Source organism: Camarhynchus parvulus, chromosome 4 (assembly GCF_901933205.1).
Source record: "Camarhynchus parvulus chromosome 4, STF_HiC, whole genome shotgun sequence".
Taxonomy (NCBI): domain Eukaryota; kingdom Metazoa; phylum Chordata; class Aves; order Passeriformes; family Thraupidae; genus Camarhynchus; species Camarhynchus parvulus.
In genome coordinates this window covers 5804958-5830182 of record NC_044574.1, presented here as the reverse complement: position 1 = coordinate 5830182, position 25225 = coordinate 5804958, and the positions used below count along the sequence as shown (strand labels likewise).

At 43.7% G+C, this 25225-nt stretch overlaps 1 protein-coding gene across 1 annotated transcript in view; it reads right to left on the bottom strand.

Annotated features, from left to right (window-relative positions):
- The window catches only part of EIF2AK3 (eukaryotic translation initiation factor 2 alpha kinase 3), a 43193-nt gene extending 24159 nt beyond the window's left edge, over window positions 1-19034 (bottom strand). Inside the window, exons 1-2 of the mRNA XM_030947859.1 lie at window positions 18631-19034; window positions 11855-11984 (exon numbers count right to left, since the gene is read on the bottom strand). Coding sequence (XP_030803719.1) covers window positions 11855-11984; window positions 18631-18893 — 393 coding nt within the window. The 5' untranslated portion in view covers window positions 18894-19034. The remainder of the gene's footprint in view (window positions 1-11854; window positions 11985-18630) is intronic.
- Window positions 19035-25225: the final 6191 nt, after the last annotated feature.

The window sequence follows — 25225 nt, the reverse complement described above, 5'->3', positions numbered from 1 at the left end:
TGGGTTACTTACCATCACAAATGAGCTATTTCACTACAGAAACAGAACAGGGGGGAAAAAATCACCTTCTTTTAAGATGACTTTATTTATAAATGAATTACATGACACAGTGCTAACAAGAGGTAGCACCTGATTACCATGAAAGTCTTCTTTTAAAAAAACAGCTTTATTTGAAGAATGGGACAGGTATGCAAATGTGCCACTTGCAAGTGCCCACATACATGTGTAACAAAAGGCATTTGTGGCCACTTGTGGTGACATCCGTTTTCAAAAGAGCAGTTCAGCCAGAGGCTTCGGAAGGACATTAATAACAACAACTATCTGAATTATGCAGCTCATTCTCTAGTACATGAGAAGCAGAAAAGGGACTTTCCTTGAAAGTACTAGCAACTAGCATCGGCATGCAGCTCAGGTAAAGGAATGACATCACCCTGTATCTCAAAAGCATTACCTCATCTCCTAATCCAAGGAGTGAGTCACCCAGGCAGTCAGCTGCAAATCTCTTGGCACAGAAAATGTAGGTTACCACGATGCACTTACACATTCCTCTGATCTGTCAATGTAAATAGCTATTTGTTCAGCTTCACTGGTCAGCAATATGGCACATAATTGTTAAGTGGCTCGTCTTTCAGAAGTAACACTTAAAAAAAGCCCCCACATTAACTACGGAGCCCTAAACGAGCCGCTGCTCTTTTGCTCATTAAGAGTTTGCAGCCCAAGTTCTCCATTGGCTCTGCGAGGGGCTCTGCAGCCCTATCAGCGGCGCGGGCTGCGCAATCTCCAGGCCGACGGGTGAGGTAATGCAGTTTCTAAAAAGCCTCCACAAAAAAGCAAAAAGCCATAACGATCCGGAGTGGCACACGCTTCCAGGGAATTTGCTGTCTAGACTCTTTACTGGAAAGGAGGGCACCGTACGCCAGGTGCCACGGCAGGTTGGTCGGTGCAGGAAGCCGCTGATTTACAGCGGTGCGGAGAAGAGAAAAAGAAAGAAAAGGGAAAATTGTGTAAACAGAGATCAAAACAAGCTGAAGTACTAAAGCTTCCAGGAGCTGTTTAACAGCAAGCGTGACATTCTACCCCCTTCCTAATGCTCTTTATCGTCTGAAACAAAAATCAAGCCTGCTCACGTGCAGACACATCTGAGCCAAGTCTGGTGCCAAAACAGTCAATATTATTGTTTACAGATGGGCTGGGCTATCTACTAAATCCAAGGAAATAACCACGCACAAGTGAAATATTCTCCTTAAAATAGGATTTGATGTCTTTATGTTTTTCTAACACTTCTGCTTGTAGTTTTCAGATCCTACTGTTACTATAAGCTGCAAGAGCTTCATTCCAATTACTAATTAACGAAGATCAACCTACATGATCTTAAGTGATAAGGGTACCAGTTTCTTCCCCCTCTATGATTATCCCTACAATAAGATCACTGTAATAAACAGGATCAAAGCCAACATCAAGCATGGTCTTAAGAAAGCTACTTCTCACTGAGAACTATGTCTTTTAAGCCTCTTTAAAATTAATCTAGGCAACATATTAAAAGTCACATATGGCAGCTTTATTCTGAAGGGTAGAAACAAGAGTCTGCACAAAGAAATCTGGGAAAGTGAAAGCAAGCTGGTATGCTCCACATTAAAAAAACAAACAAATTAAAACCACAAACCTATAGACAGCAACACAGGTATTCTTACTGTAATTCTTTACAGATTTTTCAGGTGATATAGATATATATAGATATACATACACACACACAATTTTTGAGATGTCCCTAGTTTGGGCTGGTCTAGAACTGATTTATTGTCTGCTCTTTTTTGCTATGCATGTAGGAAGATTATCTGCAAAGAGACATGGGCTTATGACTTCCTTCCAATAGAAGAGGTGTTTTCTTCTCTTCACCTCAGATTTCAGGATGCTGATTCATCTGTTTTGCCTCCAGCTACCTGCAGAAATCCTGAAGCACAGGGCACTCTAAGGATGACACTGTACTCTTACTAACAGGCAAACCCTAATCAAACAGCAGCACACAGGGATGAAGGGGCCAGCCAGAGTCTTCAAACTTCAGCAGGTCCATAACATCCCCACTTCCTTAAGAGAACAAAGACCCAGACACAAGCACAATCTTTTGAAAAGATTCCACTGCCTAAAGCACTGGTAAAAGAGCAAAGTATTCTTCAAAACATTGACTGTTCAACCAGCCAGGAAAAAGAAAACTGACTGCGAAAGGAAGTCCATGATTTAGATCAGTAAAACAACCTAAGACATGTTCAAAGGCAATGAGGAAGCTGAGGCAGGAAATACCAACAGGTTGTTGTTTGTCTGGAGAATTTTTCCTTCTTGTGAGTACCATTACTTCCGATCTCAGCATTACACTTGTTTATGAAGTGCATACCTGTCCTGACCACCTCCTGTGCCTGTTAAGCACTGAACATGCCCAAACCATCTCTGAGCTCAGGACTGTGAGAAAGGCTGCACCTGGACATCAGATAATCAGTATTTTATTGAGCTGTTTACAGCAGTGAGGTTAGGTGGCCTTCCTCCCCTGCAGAGCTGAGAGGCGGCACATCAGAGAATCCGTGGAAATAGGTTTCATCTCAGCTGGGCTGTGACAGCCTGAAAGAGCACACCAGGTCTGCACAGCAACAGTGAGCAGAGATGTTTCTCACAGCTCAGGCTGATTTTAAGCATCAGGCTGTACAGCTCACCCAGCAACAGTTCACAGCATCTATCAAGTGACAAAACCTTGCCCCTGACTCCTGCCTGCATTAAGCACCTTATGACAAAAGTTTATATCTATCACTGTCTTTCTTCTCCTTCCATCAGTCCCCACACTCCACAAACTGGTAGTTTCTCTTTCATTTTTCATGAATACATGGAAAAGAGTAATAAATTCAACCTTCATGGGCCTCTGTTTTCTGTATGATGAGTGTGTGAAGTGATGCTGTAACTCTGTGCCTGGCTGAGTACTAGAGAACTCATTTCAAAACTCCTTTCTTCTCTCTCTTCAAAGCAACACCTGCAACATCCTCCTGACAACCTTTATTAAAGACTAGAGCTGGTATCTCTGTCATGATTCTGCACTTCAGATCTTAAAATCTGATCAGGTGTAAGCACCAGGGTCCCAACAAAACTGTCTTTTACACAAACAGTATAAAAAGCAACAGATGACAGCAGCACAGCAGCTTGAGACTTATACTCTCCTTTCCGATGTCAGGGGCACGCTACCTTGTTCAGTTTGAGTTTGCCCTTAAAAGAATTATTCCTGCTCTGCCCTCCCTTGAAGGGCCATAAAGGAAATCTGAGGAACTTCAGTGTGCTAACTAGACTACCCCATCTTCAAAAGAGATCAGGAACCCAGTACTGTTTGCTGTGCAATCACACAGACCCTTCCTCTGAAGACAAGCAAACTGAAATACCACAGTTACTTTAATCACAGTCAAACAAGACTTGGGGTTTTGAGATACAGAGATGCCAGCCTGCTCTGCTGCCATGGTAACAGACTTTTAAAAACTGTTCTCCTTAATAATAATAAAAAAACCAACTGCACAGTGCTTTAAGAAAGACTTTATTTTGACATTATTCCATCCCCCTCTTTTACATGGCAAGTTTTATTAATAAGACTGCAAGTCTTCTGAAACTTAAGAGCAGTGCTTTCTGAGACACTGAGAAACTGGTGCTGCTGCTACTGAGCCCATCACTGAGCTCCTTGAAACTAACAGCACCTAAGGGAGTGGATTAGTACAAAAAAACATTACCCAAAGCATTGCCTTTCCAGAAACAGGCCCTGCACAGTTCATCAACCACCAAAGCAGAACTGGTACTTGTATGTGGTTTGCAAGGCAAGGCTTTGGTGGTGGGGGCTACAGGGGTGGGAAGAACCCCACACTGGAGCAGGGGAAAAGTGTGAGGGGTCCTCCCCTAAGGAGGAGGAAGTGGCAGAGATAAGAGACAAGGTGTGATGAACTTACTGCAGCCTCATGCCCCATCCCCCTGCACCACTCTGGGGTGGAGGGAGAGAAAATCAGGGTGAAGTTAAGCCTGGGGAGAAGGGAGGGGTGAGAGAAGGTGTTCTTCAGGTTTGGTTTTATTGGTAATAAAACTGGTTTCCTGGAGTCAAGTCTGCTTTGTCCATGAGGGTGCCTGGTGAATGATCTCTCCCTGCCCTTATCTTGACCCATGAGCCTTTCCAACAGATTTTTCTCCCCCTTGTCCAGCTGAGGAGGGAAGTGACAGAGTGGCTTTGGTGAGCACCTGGCATCCATGCAGGAGCAATAGCAGAAGCTTCTTGTGGCACTTAAGGAGACCAGGATTCAAACTGATCTCTGCTGGACCCTGCATGTTTCTTTCCCTGGCCCTGCATGGAGAGGATGGTTTTGCAGAAAACGACACAGAGTCCATGTGAGAAACTAAGTCACAGAGGAACTCCTATAGGAAAAGAGCCCAATACACGAGAAGAAGAGAACATGGCAAATCACAGTCTCCTCTTTCAAGGATGCAAAGAAAGAGTACACGAAACATGCAGCGAGTCTGACAAAGATTAATAGTTACCTCCTTATGAAGCACAAAGTCCAGAAGAAATTAGGAAATGAGATGTCAGTGGCTGTGCTGCTAGAGGAATGATTTGCTAAACTGTCTAAATCGCTTAACCCTTAAAATGGGCCCTTCTCTATGTAGACAAAGATATAGCATGAAAGTTAAAAAAGGCTCTAGGGCAGAATAAATTACTTTTTTGTGTATTGGGCAGCTGAATTCCAACCATCTAAGTTATCCATTACCTGAAACTGATATTTGTCTAGGTACTAGAGTTGCTCCATTTTATTATCTGTAAACAGCAGAACTGTTAAACAACCAATACAAAACATGCAGTAGGCCATATGCAATTGAATTACAAGCTCTCTTCCTGCCCTTATCTAGACCCAGGAGGTGAAGGGTCCAGACCACAAGATTTGCAAGAAATGGCTGAGGGAGCTGTGGTTAGTTAACCTGGAAAAAACCAGGAGGCTCAGGGAAGACCTTATTGCTCCCTACAACTCCCTGAATGGAAGTTTCAGCCAAGTGAGAGGAGTCAATCTCTTTTCTCAAGAAACAGCAATAGGACAAGGAATGGGCTCAAGTTCCATTAGGGAAGGTTTAGATTGGCTGTAAGGAAAACTGTTTTCACTGAAAGAATGGTCAAGCATTGGAACAGGCTGCCCAGGACAGTGGTGGAGTCACCATCCCTGGGGAGATGTAAAAGCCCTGTGGATGTGCCACTTAAGGATGTGGTTTAGTGGTGACTTCAGCATTGTAGGGTTAACATTTGGACTCTGTAATTCTGTAATCTTAAAGGAGTATCCCAACCTAAACCATTCTGTTATTCTACTATAAAGAATAAAAAACCAAAGACAATGGGGATGGGAAAAAGCCTTTCCAATATTGGAGCATTTTTACTATGGCTGTGAGCATGAGATGAAAGCTGGTCGTACACAGAGCACTCTGAGAAACTTTCCTGGCTTTGTTCAAGGCAGAGCATCACCTGAGGACTGCTCTGAGAGCTTTGGTATCACACAAGCCACAACATCCTGCTCTGTAGCTGCTCACGTGTCCCCTAAGGGAAGTTGTCATCCTCCATAGGGTCCTTAAAGCAGGGAAAGGACACGTGTCAGCACTTCCTCAGGGCTTGGTCGGTGTTAACTCCAAGTGTCAGCAAGGCAGCCACCAAGCTGCAGCTACAGTTAGGCTTTTGGGCTTTTTAATTGAACAGGACACCAAACTAAGAGGATTGAAGATGTGCAGTTTGGATAAATACATAACATCACTTGCCTAAGCAACAGCCCTGCTTCTGATAATGGTATGATGCTGCATCACACTGACCACCAGCTCACCTCAGGCAGCTGTCAGCAATTCCCCTTTTCCTCAGGTTTACCATTCCCTACTAAAAAAAGTTGGTTGTGTTTCCTATAAAAGCACAGCTTCCAGCTATCAGGGTACTTTAAAACAAGTCTTTTGCAGATGACTTTTTGTCCACTAAACAACATTAGAAGTTTATTTTCAGGAAAAGTGTAAATTATGTTTTAGTTTCATCAAGAAAGCAACAAAAATCTCTACTCAGAAATCCACAGGTGTCTCTAGTGAAGTTTCCCAAGCCTGTCACATCTTCATCCACACGTGTGTGTGTTTCCAGCAACAGAACTGAAAAGAACCACTTGTGCCATCAGGAATGCTAATACATCCATGCAGTTAAAGAGAAGTCACATCCATTCCTTCCTGCAAACACAGGCTCCACTCCCCTTGATGGCTCTAAGCCTTCTCTGCCTCAATTGCAATTAGAATTTATCTTCCTTTGAAGTACAATTCTGGACACTCACTTCTTATTCATTATGAGCTTTTCCAGGACCATTTAAGACACTAATCTGTCTCTCTCTACCCGCAGGCAACATGGAATCACATTTCCTTCCCCTGCAGTGCAATGGAGATGGCAGCTGATTCCCTGTCACGGGATATCTTAGTGCACAGTTTTCTCAGTTTTAAACTGGTTACCTCCAGCCTCCAACAACAAAACGACTGTTATCAATCCCCACATCTTGTATTTCATTTAGCACAGTTTAATTTCATGTCTGTTATAGAAAAACCTGTATGACTGAGAGCCAGCTGATGTGCCAGTCTTTCTCTGCAGGAATGACACCTCCAACTATCTAAGCATCTGGTGGTTCTACACGTCTCAGTGGTACACAAAAATAAAGGTCACTACAGGACACTAGAATACTCTTCCAGACAACAAAAATTATACCAGTTTACCTACAAGGAAATGCATTTTCCCCAGTTTAGTCACCTCAATAACCAGACCACTGATTTACACTCTGCCTGCTGGAGAAGAGTGGCAATTCAGTGCTTTACATCTGCTCAGAATGTGTTACAGCCAGAAAGTAATTTTACAGCACAAATATATATTTAAAAATTTTTGTTATTTCTGGAGCAAAACTGTCCTTTAAAAACCTTTTGTACCCACTCAAACACCTCAAAGAACCAACTTGCTACTCTGGTATATCAAACTGACTCTCCTGTGAGCTGCCTGGATGGTGCATGGAGACTATTGCAAGTGCTAAGCAGGAAATATTGCTTCTGTTGCTGGTGTGTCCCATTCCAGATGTTTTAAGATGCACCCAAGATTAAGAGTTAAAATTACTAACAGTGAACTAGACAGAGGCATTCATTTTTAAGCAGAATTCAGAACAAAGACATTTTCTCAGAATGTCTGTGTAGTTTGAAAAGCATCTCCTTTTTGTTTGGCCAGTGAATGTTAGCAGAGTCAGAACAATTTTATGCAGGATTAATATAAATTCCTAATATTCATCACTGCATTTAACAGCTGCTATAATAACCTCTTCAGTGAAAACACTCAAGTGTCTGACAGTCTTAAGTGTTCCCCACCCATATCCAAGACAAACACTATCAGCTTTTCCTTGGATGGTATTTACAGACAGTGACTCAACTGCAAAATAACTATAATAGAAAGCCATGAGCCAAACAAACACATAAGTTTTATTCAAACTAATAAAATACTGCTGTAAGTGCTTGGTGAAACTTTCCTAATTCTTTCAAAGACACTGTTCAATTATTTACTCTCCCTGAACCTCTGGGAGGGCATATAACAGAATTCACAATTCAAGCCCCTCAAAGGGCATTTTGACCTCTTGCCTTGCCCTGACCCATTTCAATGTCGATTTTGCATTTTCTTCTATTCCAGAGTGTAAGAGGTCAAAGGATGGGAATTGCTGAGTTTCCTCTTGTGCTCCCCAAAGCAACCCAAGACAGATCCAGGCTCTTCTCTGCCTTGTCTGGGCACAGAGGATGCCTTATCCAAAGTGCAGCAATGTGCAGGCAAGTCAGTGCTCAGAGTCCCAGGTGTCTGGACACTTCACACCAGAATTCTGTATTTCTTTTGGAAAACCAAAGCACTGAAAATTGAGAAGGGCTAATGATGCAGATAAAGGGAGGGAAAAAGAAAGAAGATATACTCATACTGTACATTAAATGCAGTCACTAGTGGAGTTTTGTGAGATTCCAAAATCCTTTTCCAACCCACTGCTCTAAGCAAAAAAGAAACAATCTGCTCAAAGTCTCTATGGGTTCACTTCATCAACAATGCAGTGAGTTTTCAGATGACTTCAGTATAAAACTTCCTCACCTCTTCAGATTTCTCTGGAGAAAAAACCATAATACTAGGCTACTCCATAAAAATATGCCACTTCTATGTCAAAAAAAAAAAGATGGCACAGATGTCTTAAGTTTGTAGAAAAGTTGATTGTATGTGGCTGTCACAATAAAAAGATATATTTATGTTTGTATATCTCTATATACATGCATACACATAATGAAATACAAAGGTCATGAGAGTCTTTATTGGAATAAGGATGTTGACAGATTTGGTGACATGGCATAATCAAATTATTCCATTCTTCCAGGATACAGTGGTATGTTTACTCTCCTATAAATGTCAGCCTTGTGAGCTGAAACTGATTTTGTCCCATGATCTTCAATGCCTCCAATAAGGAAATAAGATGCTTACTTAGGGATTAGTCTGTAACAGCCCAAGCCTACCAGATACTTGATTATTGAGTCCATCCCAGTGTAGCCTCTGCCCAGAGCACTGAAACAACTCTGATTGGTGCTCATTAAATAATTTAGTATAAAGCTTGCAGGTAAAAGAATTAATCATCCTCATCAACAAACTATGTGCTATGAACCTTTCCCACTGCTTCTGAAGCAGTTCTCTCTTTCACTATAATTAACCATCATTATTTCAACATGCTGCTTCTCCCCAAAGTATTCTTTTCTAAGTATGGACAGTGTATTAATTACAAACCCAAATCTTAAAGAGCAAAGTGTTTTTATTAAAATTAAGCTCCCTTTTAGAAAACTTGTGATTCAATGACTTTACTGTGAATTTCATCAGGCAATCTTTGCGTGCAGCTAACAGGAAAACTTGGACTTGTAACCAGGCTTTTATAGAGAAAGGTTTTCCATTTTAAAACAATGGATAGGGAAACAGTTTTTAAATTCTCACACACAAGCCTGAACTGCAGAGTCAACTTTTCAGCATTGGCACCCCGACCACGATTTGTTTATGTTGGAGCTTAGAGCCAAGGAAAGAATTTTAGCATTTTAGTTACCCAGACACACAATTAATACTTCAGCAGCCTTTCCTTTCTAATTGATCTGGTTCATATGACAAATGATGAACATCTCACTTGTCAGTGTCTTAAGCAGTAGTTTCAAGATCTGAAGTGTTTGACAGAGCTGCTGGAACATTTGAAATTTCACTGCCTCACTTTCCTAATTAACACAAGAGCTCCAGACAGCCAGGTTGACATTTTACAGTTAGGTAAAGGAAGTTAACTACAGTTCTGTTAAACACCGAAAGTTTGAAGATCTAAGGTCTATTCTTAAAAGGCACTTGGGAATTAAATTCATGCTTTTGCACCAGGACTTGGAACTACAGTTCATTGTAGTCACACTTGAGATAGTTAAAAAAACCCTCATCAAAACAATTAAGAGCCAGCAGCACACTTTCCTTGCTCGGAAAGAACGCAAATCTTTGTCTCTGCAAGTGTAACACAAAGTTTCTCATCTGCCATTTCTTGCAAGAAGATGTAATTTAACAGCTTACATAATGTTACTGCCTTATGATGAATTCTGTGGTTGCTAGCACAAAAACCTTTGTTACTTCAAAAATGCTGGAAGAGGAAGGAAAAGTCTCAAGACTCAGTTTGAGAGAATAAAACTCAAGAGGTGACATGCCCACATCAGTTTTTTGACCCAAACCAGAATTTTCCCAGCAATTTTAATGAGGTGAATTACTGACTTAAGTAAGTATCTAGATTCACAGCATGAAGTCTTTCAGCTGATTACTGACAGCAGATTAAATATTTAAATATTTAAATGCAGTTTATTCCGAGTATTCATCACTTTTCATCATGTTTCTTGTTAAATTCTGTCTTAACAGCATTTGTTTACATGACAGTAAGAAGTCTAAAAAGGCCCATATTTGTAACACTCAACAGCTTCTGAAAGGCCAAAATGACCTTTTCCTTCCAAAATTAGTTATCTCATAGGCTCTGCATCTTAACTGCCAAAATCCCTCAGTGTCTTTGGCCACAGCTGTAGAAATGAAACTATTTGAAAGCCCATCTGAAAGTCCAACTTCCTCTATCCATTACAAATGCTCTTTAAAAATGTATTTTTATGACTGCCACAACGTATTGACTTGTAATCACACAAGGGAATTAAATACCACATGGACAAACTACATTTTTTTCTTGTCTAAACCCCAACCTTTCACTTCTACAGTCATACCATACTGGAAAAACATCAAAACCCTGGACAGACAGTTGAGTGACAGAATCTATATTTGCAAAAACACTTCTATCATTAGAAATGCTTGCACTCCCAAAATCTTTAAAAACCTGGGCTTGTGACTTAACTCGTAGTGAAAAAACAAAGTTTATATTTGCACAGATTTTAAATGTGTGCTTTTCATAACCACTGGTTCTGTTTTCATGTGGTCATCAGAAACTATTTGCAGCAACAGGTAACAGACCAGTATTTTATGAATCTACTGCTGAGAACATTTGTGAAGGATCACAAAATCACTGACATCTTCGACCTCACAGAGCTCTTTACAGTTCTCCTGTATTATTTTCAATTCTCTTAAACAATTCAATGCTCTTAAACATATTCTGGGGGGAAAGTTCTTCTTTTCTGCAGTGTTTTTTCTAAACCACAAAAATACACCTGAACAAATCTCACAAAGCTGCATCCATAAATAAAATTCTCTCTCAGAAACAAAGGAATGCGAGTAAACATTCATATTACTTCTGCAACCCGACATACTCATCAGCAGCTCTCACAATACCACAGCAACAGTCCACATCTTTGCTTTGCCTTCTTTACACCAAAACAGAGTTCACGGCCACAGATAGCAACAAAGAACCACAAGCAGGAAAGTCAGGCAGTGTGAATAATCCTGAACTCAACTTTCATTCTCTGATGCTCATTGTGCAAAGGATGATACAGGACTGGTCATCAAACCCAACCATCCCTGACAGGGAGGGACTGTGTACTTCTGTGGTGTGTTACCATCCCAAATTACCTCTTTGTTGGGGTTTTTGTTCCTCCTAATTCTAGGGGAGAATGAATCAGAGATCTTCCCAGTGCAGGAAGAGGAAAAAAAGGAAAAAAACTTCCTTCTAATTTTTAGCCTAGTTTATTGAAACTGATAGTGGCCAATAGCACCAAACAAGAAACTGAACTCTAGATTTTCTTCTTACAGTTCATCTGCAAGAAGTGATGCAACCCTCTAGCACTCAGTACTTCAGGGTGACCTTCAGCACTCTGTTTAATTGCTAACACATTCTATTTCACAGGCAGCCTGCTTATCTAGTATAAAACACCCAAAACAATCCTTTGTTCATTTATTAAGTCACAAGGACTTTTGCTTTTCTTGAGGGAAAAAAAAAGCCAGTGGTTGCCAAGACATAGTCTAGTAATACAAGGCAGATGATCCTTTCATTTGCTTGAAAATACAAGTAACTTGTTTTCCATCAGCAATTACACACAATTCCCCAACTCAGTTACATCATCTAGTTTGATAGTTATCAAATACATCAATCCCAAGGCTGAAATGCTGACACACTCCAGTTTGAAATGGCAACATGATGTAAGCGCTCAAAAAAATAGTTTGAGAATAGTACTGACAAAGTTTTGTAAGTGTTTGTTCCATTATTTAACATCTACCAAACAGGGAGGAAGCTGCATTCCTTTTATTACAGACAACTCCAGTTTTAAATATTTAGTCAGGAAAGAAACTAAGCCTTACCTCTGGTTTACTGAGGCTGGATGACACAAGAGAACCTGATCCCACATCCAGATCCCACTGTTTTCTCCCACTGTTTTCTGGATCCAGTGCAGCAATCCGTCCATCCAAAGTGCTGATAATTACTAGAGATCTGCAAGGTGGAAACATTCACAGTCAGAACTGCAGCAGGGTGGACTTCCCCTATTAGCTGCCTTTTATGCTTAGGAAAATCCAACTCCAACCCTTAAGTTAAGTCTCTATATTCTGCAGAAAAGCAATTCAACTGGGTAGTCTACCCAGACCAACAACAGAGTAGAAGAGCTGAAGTCTCTGGCTGGATGTCATGCACTGATTTCCATGTTGTAAGACACTTTCAGAGTTCAGATTCAGGGGCAGCCAGTTGACTTTTTGCTCCTGCATGCAGATGTTACCACTAAAAGACTGAATGAGATCATCTTTTTGGAGATATTTCTACAAACAGTATGGATCTCGCTTCTTCCAGTCCCTTCCAAACTGAGCTTTAATACACCCTTTCAAAGCAACCTAAACCCAAAACTATTAATCCAACCAACCAGGATGTAAGAAATATTAAGTTGCAACTAAGTTTTCAATAATTTTGGATTAAATATCAAATTTTTAGGACATTTTGTAAGTCTCTGAATAAAAAAGTCCCTCCAAAGGCACACACAGGGCACTACAAAAAACTTCCAACACCTGCAGACCATGAAGAAACGAAACTGGGTTTTGCAGCTTGGGCTTTAAGTAGCCTGATGTCTGGGATACAGGGCCATGACAGGCTGGCTGCTGATTTCTACAGTGCCTGAAGCTCCTCAGTTTCAGTAAATCTTGTTTCTTACAGAGCTGTACAATTAGAATAAGCATTTCTGGTTGGGCTAGAGCTCCAGCATTGAAATAAACAAACAAACAAAATAAACAAGAGAGACATCAGAGACAAAGCACTGACAAGGCATTTCTGAAGGGCTTTTTTTTTCCCTTGAAGATTGTTTCTCTCTGACCTGAAAAAGCTGAGATTGTGTTGTCAGTTTGGCTTGCAGCAGCTCACCAGTCTTCAAAGGCAGAGGGAGTAGAACTTGATCACTTTACAGGCTGCCTGCACTGAGGGGGGCTGGATCCAGTGACCCAGAAGGACCTTTATAGTCACTGATTCAATGAGAATAAGAAACTGTGCAAATAAAGTGATGGGGAGATTAACCAGTTTCAGGTGAGGGTGAAAGGGCAGGGAGCTGGTAGTGCACACACAGACATGTACATTAATCTTTACTTTAAACAATAAGGGACAATAAATTATTATGTAGAGCTCTGGCCAAATATATTCACTTGTTCAAAGTTAATGGTGTAGTAAGACGGAATTTAGGGAAGAAATGATGGGGGTTATTAGTTTGCTTTAAGGAAGGAAAAACTGAAATCATGATCTAAAAACATGTTCAGGGAGAGTGGCTCATGACATCACCTCCAACAAAGGTCATGTAAAACATGGCTGTTTTACATGTTAAAGTAACCCACACAATTTATTGGATTTTTATAATGCTTATAGCACTACACTACTAATAAAGAGATCTTTAACCTGTTCCAAAAATGCCATATCAGCTCCTACTTCTGAAGGTGGCCAAGCATCACATTCCTCAAAAAGCTAAGTTTAAGAAACTGTTAGAAAAATACCAATTGTGCAAATATTTGCACAGTAGAAGACATAAGTTTTTATAAGCTGATTACAAACACTTTTCCCAACTGCATAGAAACGTAGACTGGGTTAATAATAAACCAGATTGCAGGAGATTGACTATTTTCAAGTACTGTAAACAAGTGCTCACACACCAAAGGCCTTGGACACATATTTAACACAATCTGTTTGCTTTATGGTAAAACAATTTATCTGAAACCCTCTAGCATTGCATAAGAAAATATTATTCCAAGTGGGTCTACTTAAATTTTATGTTGATCCTCCTGACAACTAGGTTATAAAAAGAGGTAGAAATGCAGCTAGAATGAAGGGAATTTTGGCAGCCATACTGCAGAGAAGACAAATCCTAAAATCACACTGTGAAATGTTTTCTTCCTGTGTGCTCCCATTGTTTTCCTTTATCTAATTCTTCCTCTTTGACTTCTCCCTCAAGTAACAAGTGCTTCATGCCTTTGTATCTCACATTTCTGTATTATCTTCCCCCACCAGATGCAAACCTAGCCTTCCCTAGGAGTTACCTCACTATTTAAGGCTCTCCAGCACCACTGAAGACAAAGACAGTGGTTTTGGAATCTGTACCTGCACCCTGACCTCCAGCCACCCAAAGGGTGCTGTAACCACACTTCAGTTTTAAGTTTAGTTGATTAGGAAAGAGGAGGGGAGCGTGGGGAACCTTTGTGCCAGCAGCACACACTTGGAGGAACTGGTTTAACCACCCACTTCTGCACAGTGTAAAAATCCTGGCTTTTCTTGGGTACAGTGGCACTCAGGGTTAGTCCCCATCTGGAGAATGGACTTTGTTTCACCTACTGAGCACACACTGTCATGAGACAGAGGAACAGCACCAGCCCAGCTATATCTAAATCTTAGGTGTGGCTACCTTTAGAACTGGAACTAGGTTTAAGAAAAACATCCATTTCTCTCTGCTTTTTAAATAACTGATTCATTTTCAACTAAATAGCCACATTTCTGGTTCCAGCTTCATCTTGCTCTTCAGCAATACCACATACCAGGAAAAAAGAGCTAAAACTCCTCACTCTTCTGATAAAATCCTTCATTCCTTACTCTATTTGTCTGAATTAAAATCTCAATACCTGTTTTCCTCTTCTCTGATGGACTCCAGTAAGTTAAAACCCCATCCCTGAACTTGGTGCAAGAGCTGAAATTTGTGCCCAACACTCTCTCTAGTGTCACACTTTCTCACTGTCAGATTTTCCCTTCCCTTTCTCTGTGAGATTCCAGTGCTTGCAGCTTTGTGTACTGGGAGCATGAAGTGGTGACAAGAGATCTTTCTGTTGCTCAGGTAGTCTAGTCAAGCACTAAATTAACACATTATGATAAAAGCAATTTAGGCATCTACTTCAAGAAAATATTTCAGAGCTTAAAAACAGGCAGGTGACTTGCTTTTTGTCACCCCCACAGTGCCACTGTGGGCTTACTGCAGTGTATTATGGCAATTCCTACATCAAAATCTTAGAAACATAAAAAGAAAGCAGCCACAGTTCCAGAACAGAGTCCTTTCAGCCACCTGTTTGCCAGCCTTTGCTGGCTCAAGACATCAGGGCTGCAATTCCTGTAATTCCATTACATCAAACTGAAAAAGGGTATTTTTGATGTGTCTTTGGGCCAACTGATTGACAAACGGAAAGCAAAAGGAATTCCTGACTCAGTTTCTATTTTGGTTAGGCCTGATAAACTCTTTTATTCTCTGAAAAACAGCACCTTATTGCTGGCTTTATTTACATCACTTCCTGACTGGGGTAAAGCTGAAAGACTGCCTTGACCAAAGCTGCCATCTTCCAGGAACACACAGGTTTTCTGAGAACACTACCAAAACAGGTTCTCTTCTGAGAAGGGAAAACTCAAAATATTACCCAGCTTGAAGTCAAAAATCACAGCTTTAACACAAAGGAAGTGAGGAGGATAGAGACAAACAGCATCAAGTCTGTGTCAATACTTGTTGACATTAAATGACAGACCATACCAGGGAGTGAATCACATCACAGGGATAAAAAAGACAGGAAAAAAACAAACCTATGACCAATACCACAAAATTATATTTCAATATTCTCCACAAGCCCGGACCAGAACAAAAAAGATACAAAAAGATATTACTCAAAATGAGGCAGTCACTTAAATCCTGGGATCCTTCACCTGAAAAATTAACATCAGTAAAATGAAGACCTGCACTTCTCCTTGCCTTGAGCTGCTGGTCCAAAATGTATTGTGCTGGAGGAGAAGAAAATCCCTTCTGGGCCCTTACAGATGGCCAACAGCAGGACTAAAGCAAGGGGCCAGTTCATGCAGCATACAGAGATATCAGAAATCAGAGCAGCTGGCAGAGAACAAGCTAATGCTGTGTAGTGAGATTTTATTTGCAGTTTGTCACTATGAAAGCACATCTGGACACATTTCCCTGACCCCAACCATCTAAAAACAGCCTCTGTGGCTGAATGAAAATGTTTTCTTACCAGTTCCTATCCTCTTTTGCTCACAGACAGGAACTTGTTATTCCAGGGCAGTGATAATGTCCCCCCTTTAAATTATGCAAAATATCTACTGCAAACTTCCACATACACTGACAAAAGGCCAGTCCTGGGCCTTGAAACCTTTGTTAGTGCCCACAGTGATCACAGCCCACTTTGGGAGGTCAGGAGGCCTGAGCACAGTACAGGTCTACGTTAAAGAAGTGAAGGTATGATTTACCCACAAACAAAAGGGCTAAGATAGCAAGGGGAGTTGCAAACAGGACAGAGGAGGAACAGTTCTTTAGTTCACCCACACCCTTTCACTGCACCAAACTTTGCATTTATTCAAGTAAGTTGTTTTTGTTAGAAAAACAAAGCAGAACTCATCGTCATCATGGAACATTTACCACTGTTCCTGTTTCAGTTTAGAAGAATCATCAAACCCTCAAAAGTCCATTGGGACATTGCAAACATGGCTGTTTGTTAAACTTGCACTCTAAGCAGCTATTCCAACAGCAAACCCTGCATGTCTGTATGTAAAGAGTACAGTAAATCACTAATCCTCCTGTTTTCTTTTAGGAAAACAAAGAAATCTTCAAACCAAGATGATTATATTCATTTGCCTACAGCAAAGACAGTTGCGGGTTTGGTTTTTTCTTTTTTTTTTCCAGATTATATTGACCTCTATATTGCCTGTGTATTGCAGAAGAACAATTAGCTGAGATGAGTGGAAATCTCAGATTAAAAAATAAATGCACACAAACACTATGGTCAGGCAGCCATTCTATTTTTATTTGATGACAGCAAATCTGTTCCTACATGCCAATCAATTACAGAGCAGCTACATTTAATCTCAGGCTTAATTTACTACATTGAACATCTTTAGTGTATTCTACTTAGCTCTGGAAGACAAGCAGAAAATATATTTTTAAAATTCTCCTAGGCTAAACAAACAAAGGTCCTATCAAAAACTGAATACAGCAGAATTACAATAAACCAGGTGGTATTTTGATCACCTGATAAACAAAAGAATGATCCTGTTGCTAACTGGTGAGACTGTCCTCCAAGAAAACAGGGTGCCAAGTTATCAGCCGGTTTCTTGTTTTAAGTGAATGCTTGGGCATACTAAAAACAAGCTTTGGGCTATTCATTTTGATGTTTTCAAATACAGCAGGCATTTAGTCATGCTGTTCTTCCTTTAAACTCTGGCTGTGGCTTGTCATCTCTTCGTTAACAGCCAATTCAGAAACACACCGGAATCAGCTCACTAACGTTTCTGCACTCGAGTCATTCATCTAAGTCTTCCTTTTGCCGGAGCTTCTTGCCACACGAAGCTATTAAGAATTTTATTTCCCTTTCTTATATTCTGAAACTTGTTCATCAATTTGCCTAGCATGTTTGGCTTCCCCTCAGGCACACCCCAGTGGCTGCGCTGAACAGACAATTAAGTACTCAGAGGGAACTGCATTCTCTTTAAAACAAAACGATGACAGAAAAGGACAGCGTGCTCTGAACAACTGTGAGCTGCGGGCATTGGGAAGAGTTTAGACTCCAGATGCTTTAGGGTCTCCTTCCCGCAGGCACACAACTGGGAGCAAGGCAAGGAACGGATCGAGACGTGGTAATACCAGGGTAAGCAGACGGGCCAGATGTCACATAGCGTGACATCCGGCAGCTTGTTTGTCTAAGAACTAAGACACCCTTTCTCCTTGCTAACCACGGCGTAAAGAACAAGCACCTCAGCGCTGGTGAGGTCCCGGAGTGCCTTTTCCTCATTGTCGCTGCCCCTCGGTCCAGCCTGTCCATCCCGGTAGCGCTCCTCCAGCCCCAGCACGGGACTCATCCCTTCCACCCGTTCTCCCTGCATCTCTCCTCCGGTCCTGGGACACTCCCCTGCGTGTCCCACAGTCCAGCTCCACGCACCAGCCTGCGATACCCGTATTTCACCGCTTTCCCAAGCACCATTCCACCCACGATAACCCCACAGCGCAATTCTCCCTCCTCCCCTCTTCCCGCTCCAACACTCCCGACCCATCCCAGCGCTACTCCTGCACGGGCCCTGCCCCACACACGACCCCCGGGACGCTGCAGCCCTTTCCCCATGCACTGCCCCCTCCCCAACACCCCGAGCAGCTGATTCCTAGCCCAGACACAATCGTGTTCCCCCTGGACACGGCACCCTTGTCCCCTGAGGCGCTGACCCTCGCCCAGCACCCCCACACCGGAGCCGATCCCCTCCCCAGCACCTCCCCGCTGAGACCACTGACCCCCACCCCAGTCACAGACACCCTTCAACAGTCCCAACACTGACCCCATCCCAGTCACTGATACTCCCCCTAACCAGACCCAGACAGTGATTCTCGACACTCCTCAGCCTCCTCAGGCACTGACCCCACCTCAGCCGTCCCACACCAACTTCCATCCAGTCACTGACCCCCAGCCAGCCACCGACACCGCTGAGGAACCCCAGCCCCCGACGGCCATCCCAGGCACCGACACTCTCCCCAGTCAGCCCCAGGCATGACCCTTACCACAGACACCGACCCCGCACTCTCACCCGGGCACTGAAACCCCCCTTCAACCCCAAGCACTGCTCCCCACCCCAGTCACCGCCCTCCCTCGCTCACCTGCTGCCGGTCCGGGCCTCTCCGCTGCCCTCAGTGTCCGGCTCTCCGGGCCCTGCAGGGGCCACACCGCCCTCATCGTCCTCCACTGTCACGTCCGCGGAACCAGCGGGCAGAGCGGCGGGAGCGGCGGCCGCCCCCAACCCGAACGCGGCCTCCACAGCCGCGGCATCGCTCGGCGGCGGCTCCGGGCCGCCCGCCGCCACCCCGAGCAGCACCAGAAACGCGAAGGCGGCCAGAGCGCTGCGGCCCCGCGGCCCCCGCATGGAGGGGCCCGGCTCGCCCGCCGCCGCAACCCGTTAGGACATGAACGCTGCTGTCGCTGTCGCCGCTGTCGCCGCCACAGAATGGGCGCCCGCCGCGCGCGCAGCCCTGCCCGCCGCGCCACGCCCGCCCGCCCGCCACGTACCGGCACCCCGCGCGCACCCGCCCCTGCGAGGCGGACACGCATTCCATTGGTCCGCGGCCACGCCGCTCAGCCCGCCGCTTCCTTCTGATTGGCGCACCTGGCGGCGGGGGGCGGGGAGGAGCTGGGTGTTTGTCAACAGAGCCCGCCGGGCCAATCAGAGCCACGCCGCTCTCTCCCCCTCCTCTACCGCCGCGCCGGCCAATTGCCGAGCGCATGATTCACCGGCCCGCCCGCCGATTGGCTGCCGTCTGGCGCGCGGGCGACGTGGCCCCGCCCCTTCCTCGGTCGGGCTGGAGACGTGGCTGTTCCTCGGCGCCGGCAGGGCGGGGCCAGCGGCACGCACCACCCGGCGCGGGGGGGGGCGGGCGCAGAAAGCGCCCCCCCAGGCCGGAGCGGAATGGAGCCGTCGGGCGGGAAGCGGGCCGCGAGGGAGGGAGGGCCCGGGGGTGGCCAAGGCGGAGCGGGCACGGCGCTGAGCGCCCTTGGGCTGTGGGACAGACCGGGGACTCGGTCAGCTTACAGGTCTTGTCCAGCCGATTTGATTCTGTCATTCGGTGGTGCCCCCCCCGGCTGTTTGGGCGGTACACGTAACCCTAACCCTGGTACCGAAATGGGCCCTGTGCTGACCCCAGGTCACCTCATCTTTGTGAGGGCTTTCTGTGGCCCCCCACCCCAGCACACACAGCCCCAGGACCACTAACCCCAGCACTTTGGCCAGGTGTGTTAGCAGCCCCAGGAAGCCCCTGCGGTACCTTAAAGTCGTGTTCCCTCCATGTGTTCACAGATCTGTCCTGGGAAATTGTGAATGCCCTGTCCCTGAAGTGTTCCAGGACAGGCCAGGCTGGATGGGGCTCAGAGGAACCCGGGCTGGTGGAAGGTGTCCCTGCACATGGCATGGGCTGGAACGAGATGGTCTTTGAGGTCCCTTCCAACCCGAGTCATTCTGTGAGTCCCTGTTCATTGTATACTTGATATAAATGATACATATAATTGTCCCCTTCAGGGTTAGTTTTTCCCCCGTTTTTTCCAGACCCAGTTTACCATATTTTGAAGAACAGTCCTTCGTGATCCTGATGGTACCACCCAACTGATGAGGATGTCATCTGCAAATTGGATTAGGGCTGATTTTGTATTTACTTCCAAATGACTAATGAAAATATTGATTACGTATGTGTGTAGTACAGCACATATGATCCTGAAGGGTCCTATTAGACATTGCCTTATTCAATAGTGATTTATAACCACTTATAAAAAAATAATCTCTGTGACCAGTGTTTAATGTATTCTTCACTGATGCTTTATTACCCTGTTTAATTAAAATATTGTGCAGTTCTAAGTAAAAATGCTTTTAAAAGTTTATTACAGCTTTCCTTCCTTTTGCAGGAAATTGAATTATTTGTTGTCTTTTAGAAGCATGAAATGAGATTTCTATTAGACCTCCGACTGGCATTACTAATTCTTTAATGAGTGACATAACACCCTTTTTTGGTGTTGATCCAGAACATTATCCACAGATCTGATGTTATTAAATCTACATTTCCTCCATATCATGCAGCCTCCTCTCCTGAAGACAGGCACCAGCCTGGCACTTTTTTAGCCTCCTAGAATTGCCCTGGTCAATCAAGGCTCACTGATGAGGAATGTCAACACACAAGTCTGCAGTCAGCTGTTTCCAACCTCCTGGGCCACAGTTATCCCTGGAAGACAAGAGCTCCACTGGTCACTAATGCACTGAAATGAATCACATCACTGTCAGGTGACCCCCCACACATGTATCTTCCTGCTTCTTTACAAACACAGATCATAAATGTTCAATGAACACTTCTGCATTGTTATTGACATTTTAATCATGTCCATCTAGTAATGGGCCTGTACCATTCACTTCTAGGGTTTTCTGGGATTTAGCCTTGCCAGCTATGGATTTCCTTTGATGTGCTTCACTTCCAATAACTACTCAGCTTCTCACAGCTTCTCATTTATACCAACACTTCCTTATTTCCTGCTTTCTCCATTTTGGCTATTTCTTTTTAATTTTACTCACACTCTCCAGTCCATTAATAAAACAAGAGTTGTCAATGTTTTTTCTCTCTTGAAGTTGTGGCTCTTTGATTGCCCAATGAATTCTTTAAAAAGAGCTCATAATTGTCATTTTTAGACTGGTACCTAATTTTTTTCCTCCTGCTTGCACTCTTATTTTCTGATGATTTGGAAATATAGCTCTTTTAGAGCACCAGGTGTATGCAAACGCAGGTCACAAACACCCCTCCCCAGCCAACCACTGAATTGCAATCCAGGGACCTTTCTTTGGGTTTTTTTACTTCCCTCATTATAACAAAGTCCAAAAGAATTTACCCTGTGCCACCTGCCAAATGGCACATGTCATTTTTAGTAACTTAAATGACATTCTATTACTGTACCCATATGTTCTTGTGCTACTATTTTCTTTATTTAGATAACTCCTCTCTCTTGAGTGTCTACCGTTCATATGTTTATAAAGAGTAATCAAATTCCTTGTTTCTCTAGGCAAACCAAGCCAAAGGCTTTTATTCTTCCCTTACACATTTGGCTCTCTGCTCTGACTTGCCCTCCCCTGCACCTGTCTCCATTTAAATCCATTTTTTTTTTTTTTTGCATGGTGATGTTTTGAACAGTCATGTTGAAGGGTAAATTTAGTTAAATTTTAAACTCCATTATATTCCTAGACAATGAAGAAAAGCTGATTCCTTGCCATGCTTTTTACAGTAACTTATCTCTTGTCCCACCACTTATTTGAGGGACTCAGAGACAACCACAGACCCCAGAAACTTCCAGAATATCGGGATATTGCACGACTAGACTTGCACCTGTACCTTTGTGCTGGGTCACGAAGGTTTATCACACTTCAGGCAGAACAACAACCACCCCGAGCATGACCTCATTCTCTCGCGTTCCCTCCCACCCCCGCCCCAGAGCAGCAGCCTCCCAATCGCAGCCTTTTATTTTGGGGAGGATCTGGCACTTCTCACCAGAGTACAGTTTCCTTCTAGACTCCTCCTAGGTTCCGTGGCACCGAGGAATAATGAATAATAATCAGAATGCAAATGCTCTTATTTTTCTTGTTTTGGAAACATTTCTCCAAGGGATGGACAACGTTATTCTCAAATCCTTATGACAAACATGGCAATGCAGCCCTATAATTTTCTCTCTGTATTAAAAATTTTTGCCAACAAAACCAAACTTCCTGCTTTTTGCAAAGCATGACTCACATCCTGCATTCTGTTTTGACTGACATAAGAGATCTATTTCAGTCATATGACAATAACTTCGAATCTAACTAGCCACTTATGTGGAAATCAAAGCCTGCTCTTGCAGGATGGATGGATGCTAACAGGAATGGTGTTTTACATAACTCCACTGAAGATCTGCCTGCTTTTCCCGAATAACTTGCTCCTGGGAGAGCAAGGCGCAGCAGTGAAAGCCCAGCGTGCCACCTCGTGGCTGCCCTGTGCCCAGGGCCATTCCCAGTGCCTCCCTTTTCCAGGAGAATCCACACCTCCCAAAATCTACATATGCTGTAATTAGCATACCGGCACGTCTGCTGATGCCTTCTCACAAGCAGAATAAAACTGAGTAATTCTTCACCCGACTGATCAATCCAGAGACAAGCAGGGAGGCAGGCGTTATTCAGAGGAAATGTCACTGAACTGGAGTTTGCAGGACAAAAAATTAGGTTGCAGGAATGTAAATTGCAGGGATGTGACAGGCTTGGAGTGCTCCTGCCAAGCAGAAAGAGAGTTTGTCTGGGAAATCTCCATCTTCCACTTGGATTCACCAGTGTGTTACTGAAGTTTTACTATCACGGATCTTGGATTTTAGCTGTTTCATGCCTAATCAGTGAGAGAGGAGTAGTTAATTGGATCAACCCATCTGCCACCCAGAGGGGCTGTGCCTTCACCAGGATTTCACTCGGGTTAGAATCCACTTTTCCAGCTGGTTTAGGCTGGGTTAAGCCTGCCATGGAAGACTGTCCCACAGCCTTCCCTCTCCCAACTGATAGATCTTGCTACCTTCCTCAGGAAAGGTCAAGGAAAACTGACCTTGATTTTTTTGGTTGCCTTACCTTTCAGAAAGAGCAGCTCTCTGCCAACACATGGAAGTAGCAGGAAAACTTGGCAAGTGATGGACCATAAGGTGGGAATGCTCCTTTTTTTTTTTTTTTTCTGTCTTAGACAGGGCAGCTTAAGCCAGTTACAAAACTCCCTTTCAGAGAGATATATTAAATTTGACTGACCCAATTCAACCTCACTCACCTGGTAAGAAGAAGCTGCCTTTTCTTGCCTTAATGGCAAGGTGAATCAGCACAGGGTGATAGGAATGCCAGCACCAGCATAAACTGTAGCCAGGCTGCGTGTGGATGGTGACTGAAGGCAGTGAAGAGCAGGCTCTTCCCTTTTTGTCAACAGCAAGCTGTTATCTCAGCTACCATGTAATTTTCCTACCATGTAATTTCAGCCTCAGATGCAGAATTCAGCACCCGGAGTCACGCAGTCGCCCTGACAGCCTGAAAGGGCTGAGCTGCTCCGTTCCTCAGCATGGTTTTGGTTGGGGTTAACACCTCCTAGTTGCTGTTTGACAGGTGGAATGTCTGTTCAAAGCAGGTTCAAACACCTCCTGGCACTGAAGCACACAGGGTGAGAGTTGGCTTCTGGAGAAGCTTTGACATGGGACAAAAACAGGCTTGTACAAAAGGACTTTGAGCTGTTTGCAAACAGAGCTGGTTGTTGCTGAAATTCACAGAAGATCCGTTTCTAAAATGCCCAATACCAATCTTTAGTGCACAGGCAAGGCTCAGTACAGCATAAATGAAAGATTTTCTGCTTTCACTGGACCTGTAACTCACCAACAGATTTAGATAAATTGCTAACAGAAAGGTCATTATCTGGAAGTGGAAATGTTTGTGTTTCCCCAGGCACTGCAAGATGTTTTTCAAGCCAAAGCTATCAGCGGTTGCTCTGAGTGTACAACAGATTTATCATCCCACACTTCTGCACTAACACTCCCCACAACAGTGAGATTTGAGAGAAGCCCAGTATTGGGCTTCCTAAGTCAACACAAAACCCTAGTGACTGTTCTTCATTTCAGTCAAATACTTAGGATACTGAACAGAATCATCATAGAATCATGAAGTGGCCTGGGTTGGAAAAGACCTTGAAGATCATCTCGTTTCAAGCCCCTGCTGTGGGCAGACACCTTCCACTAGACTAAGTTGCCCAGAGCTCCTTCCAATCTGGCTTTAAACACTGGGGCAGCCACAGCTTCTCTAGGCAACCTGTTCCAGTGCTTCACCACCCTCACAGTAAATTTTTCCCCTAATATTTAATTTAAACCTACTATCAGTTTAAAGCCATTCCCCCTTGTCCTGTCACTACCTGCTCTTGTAATGTCTCCCAAAGCTCAGTCAGCTGCTCCTTCAGTTTTACCCTTCTTGCATCATGGAAGAGAGCAGTGCTTAGGTCTGATTCCCTCTAAATATATATCCCACTAGATGTGTGTATGTACCCTTTCAAATGGGTAACTTGCAGGAAAAATCGTTGCCAGCTGGCAGAAAACACTGAACCGCTGCACAGAACCACGTGCAGCTCTTAAAATCGAGTCACCTGCTCTGAACAGAAAGGTAAGGCCTCACGGAGATGAGATAAGCCCGGGCAATGATAATAGAGTCTTTGTTGAAATCCCACCCCATTGTTCAAGGGCTGATGTGCCGGCCCAGGGAGAACAAAAGGAAATGTTTCTAGTCCTTGAAAATCACAGCAGAATCAGAGGTTGGCAGCAAAAGCAAGCCAGTCATACACAGAATTAAAAAAGAGAAGTCAGCGGCAGCTTTTCTGTTGAGAAAATAAAAAGATTATTCTCTACGAATTGTGGCCTGACCTTGGAGTGAGTAGTAAAGGGGTAAATACCTGCAATTCTCATCCCTCTTTGTGGGATTGCAGCTTGAGAGAGATTGAAGTGCTTGTGAATGGTCCTAATGTGGCTCACAGGAGTGAAAATGTTCCTGTACAGGGACTTCAAGGTTGCTGTGCTTCTCTAGTATGTTTCAGAAACAACTCCATCAAAGGTCAACCCAGGCTAGAGGGAAAAGTTATGGCAAATAAAAAACGGCTCTGTGTGCTTCAGAACAGGAGATCTCCGTGGGGTTTTGTCCTGACC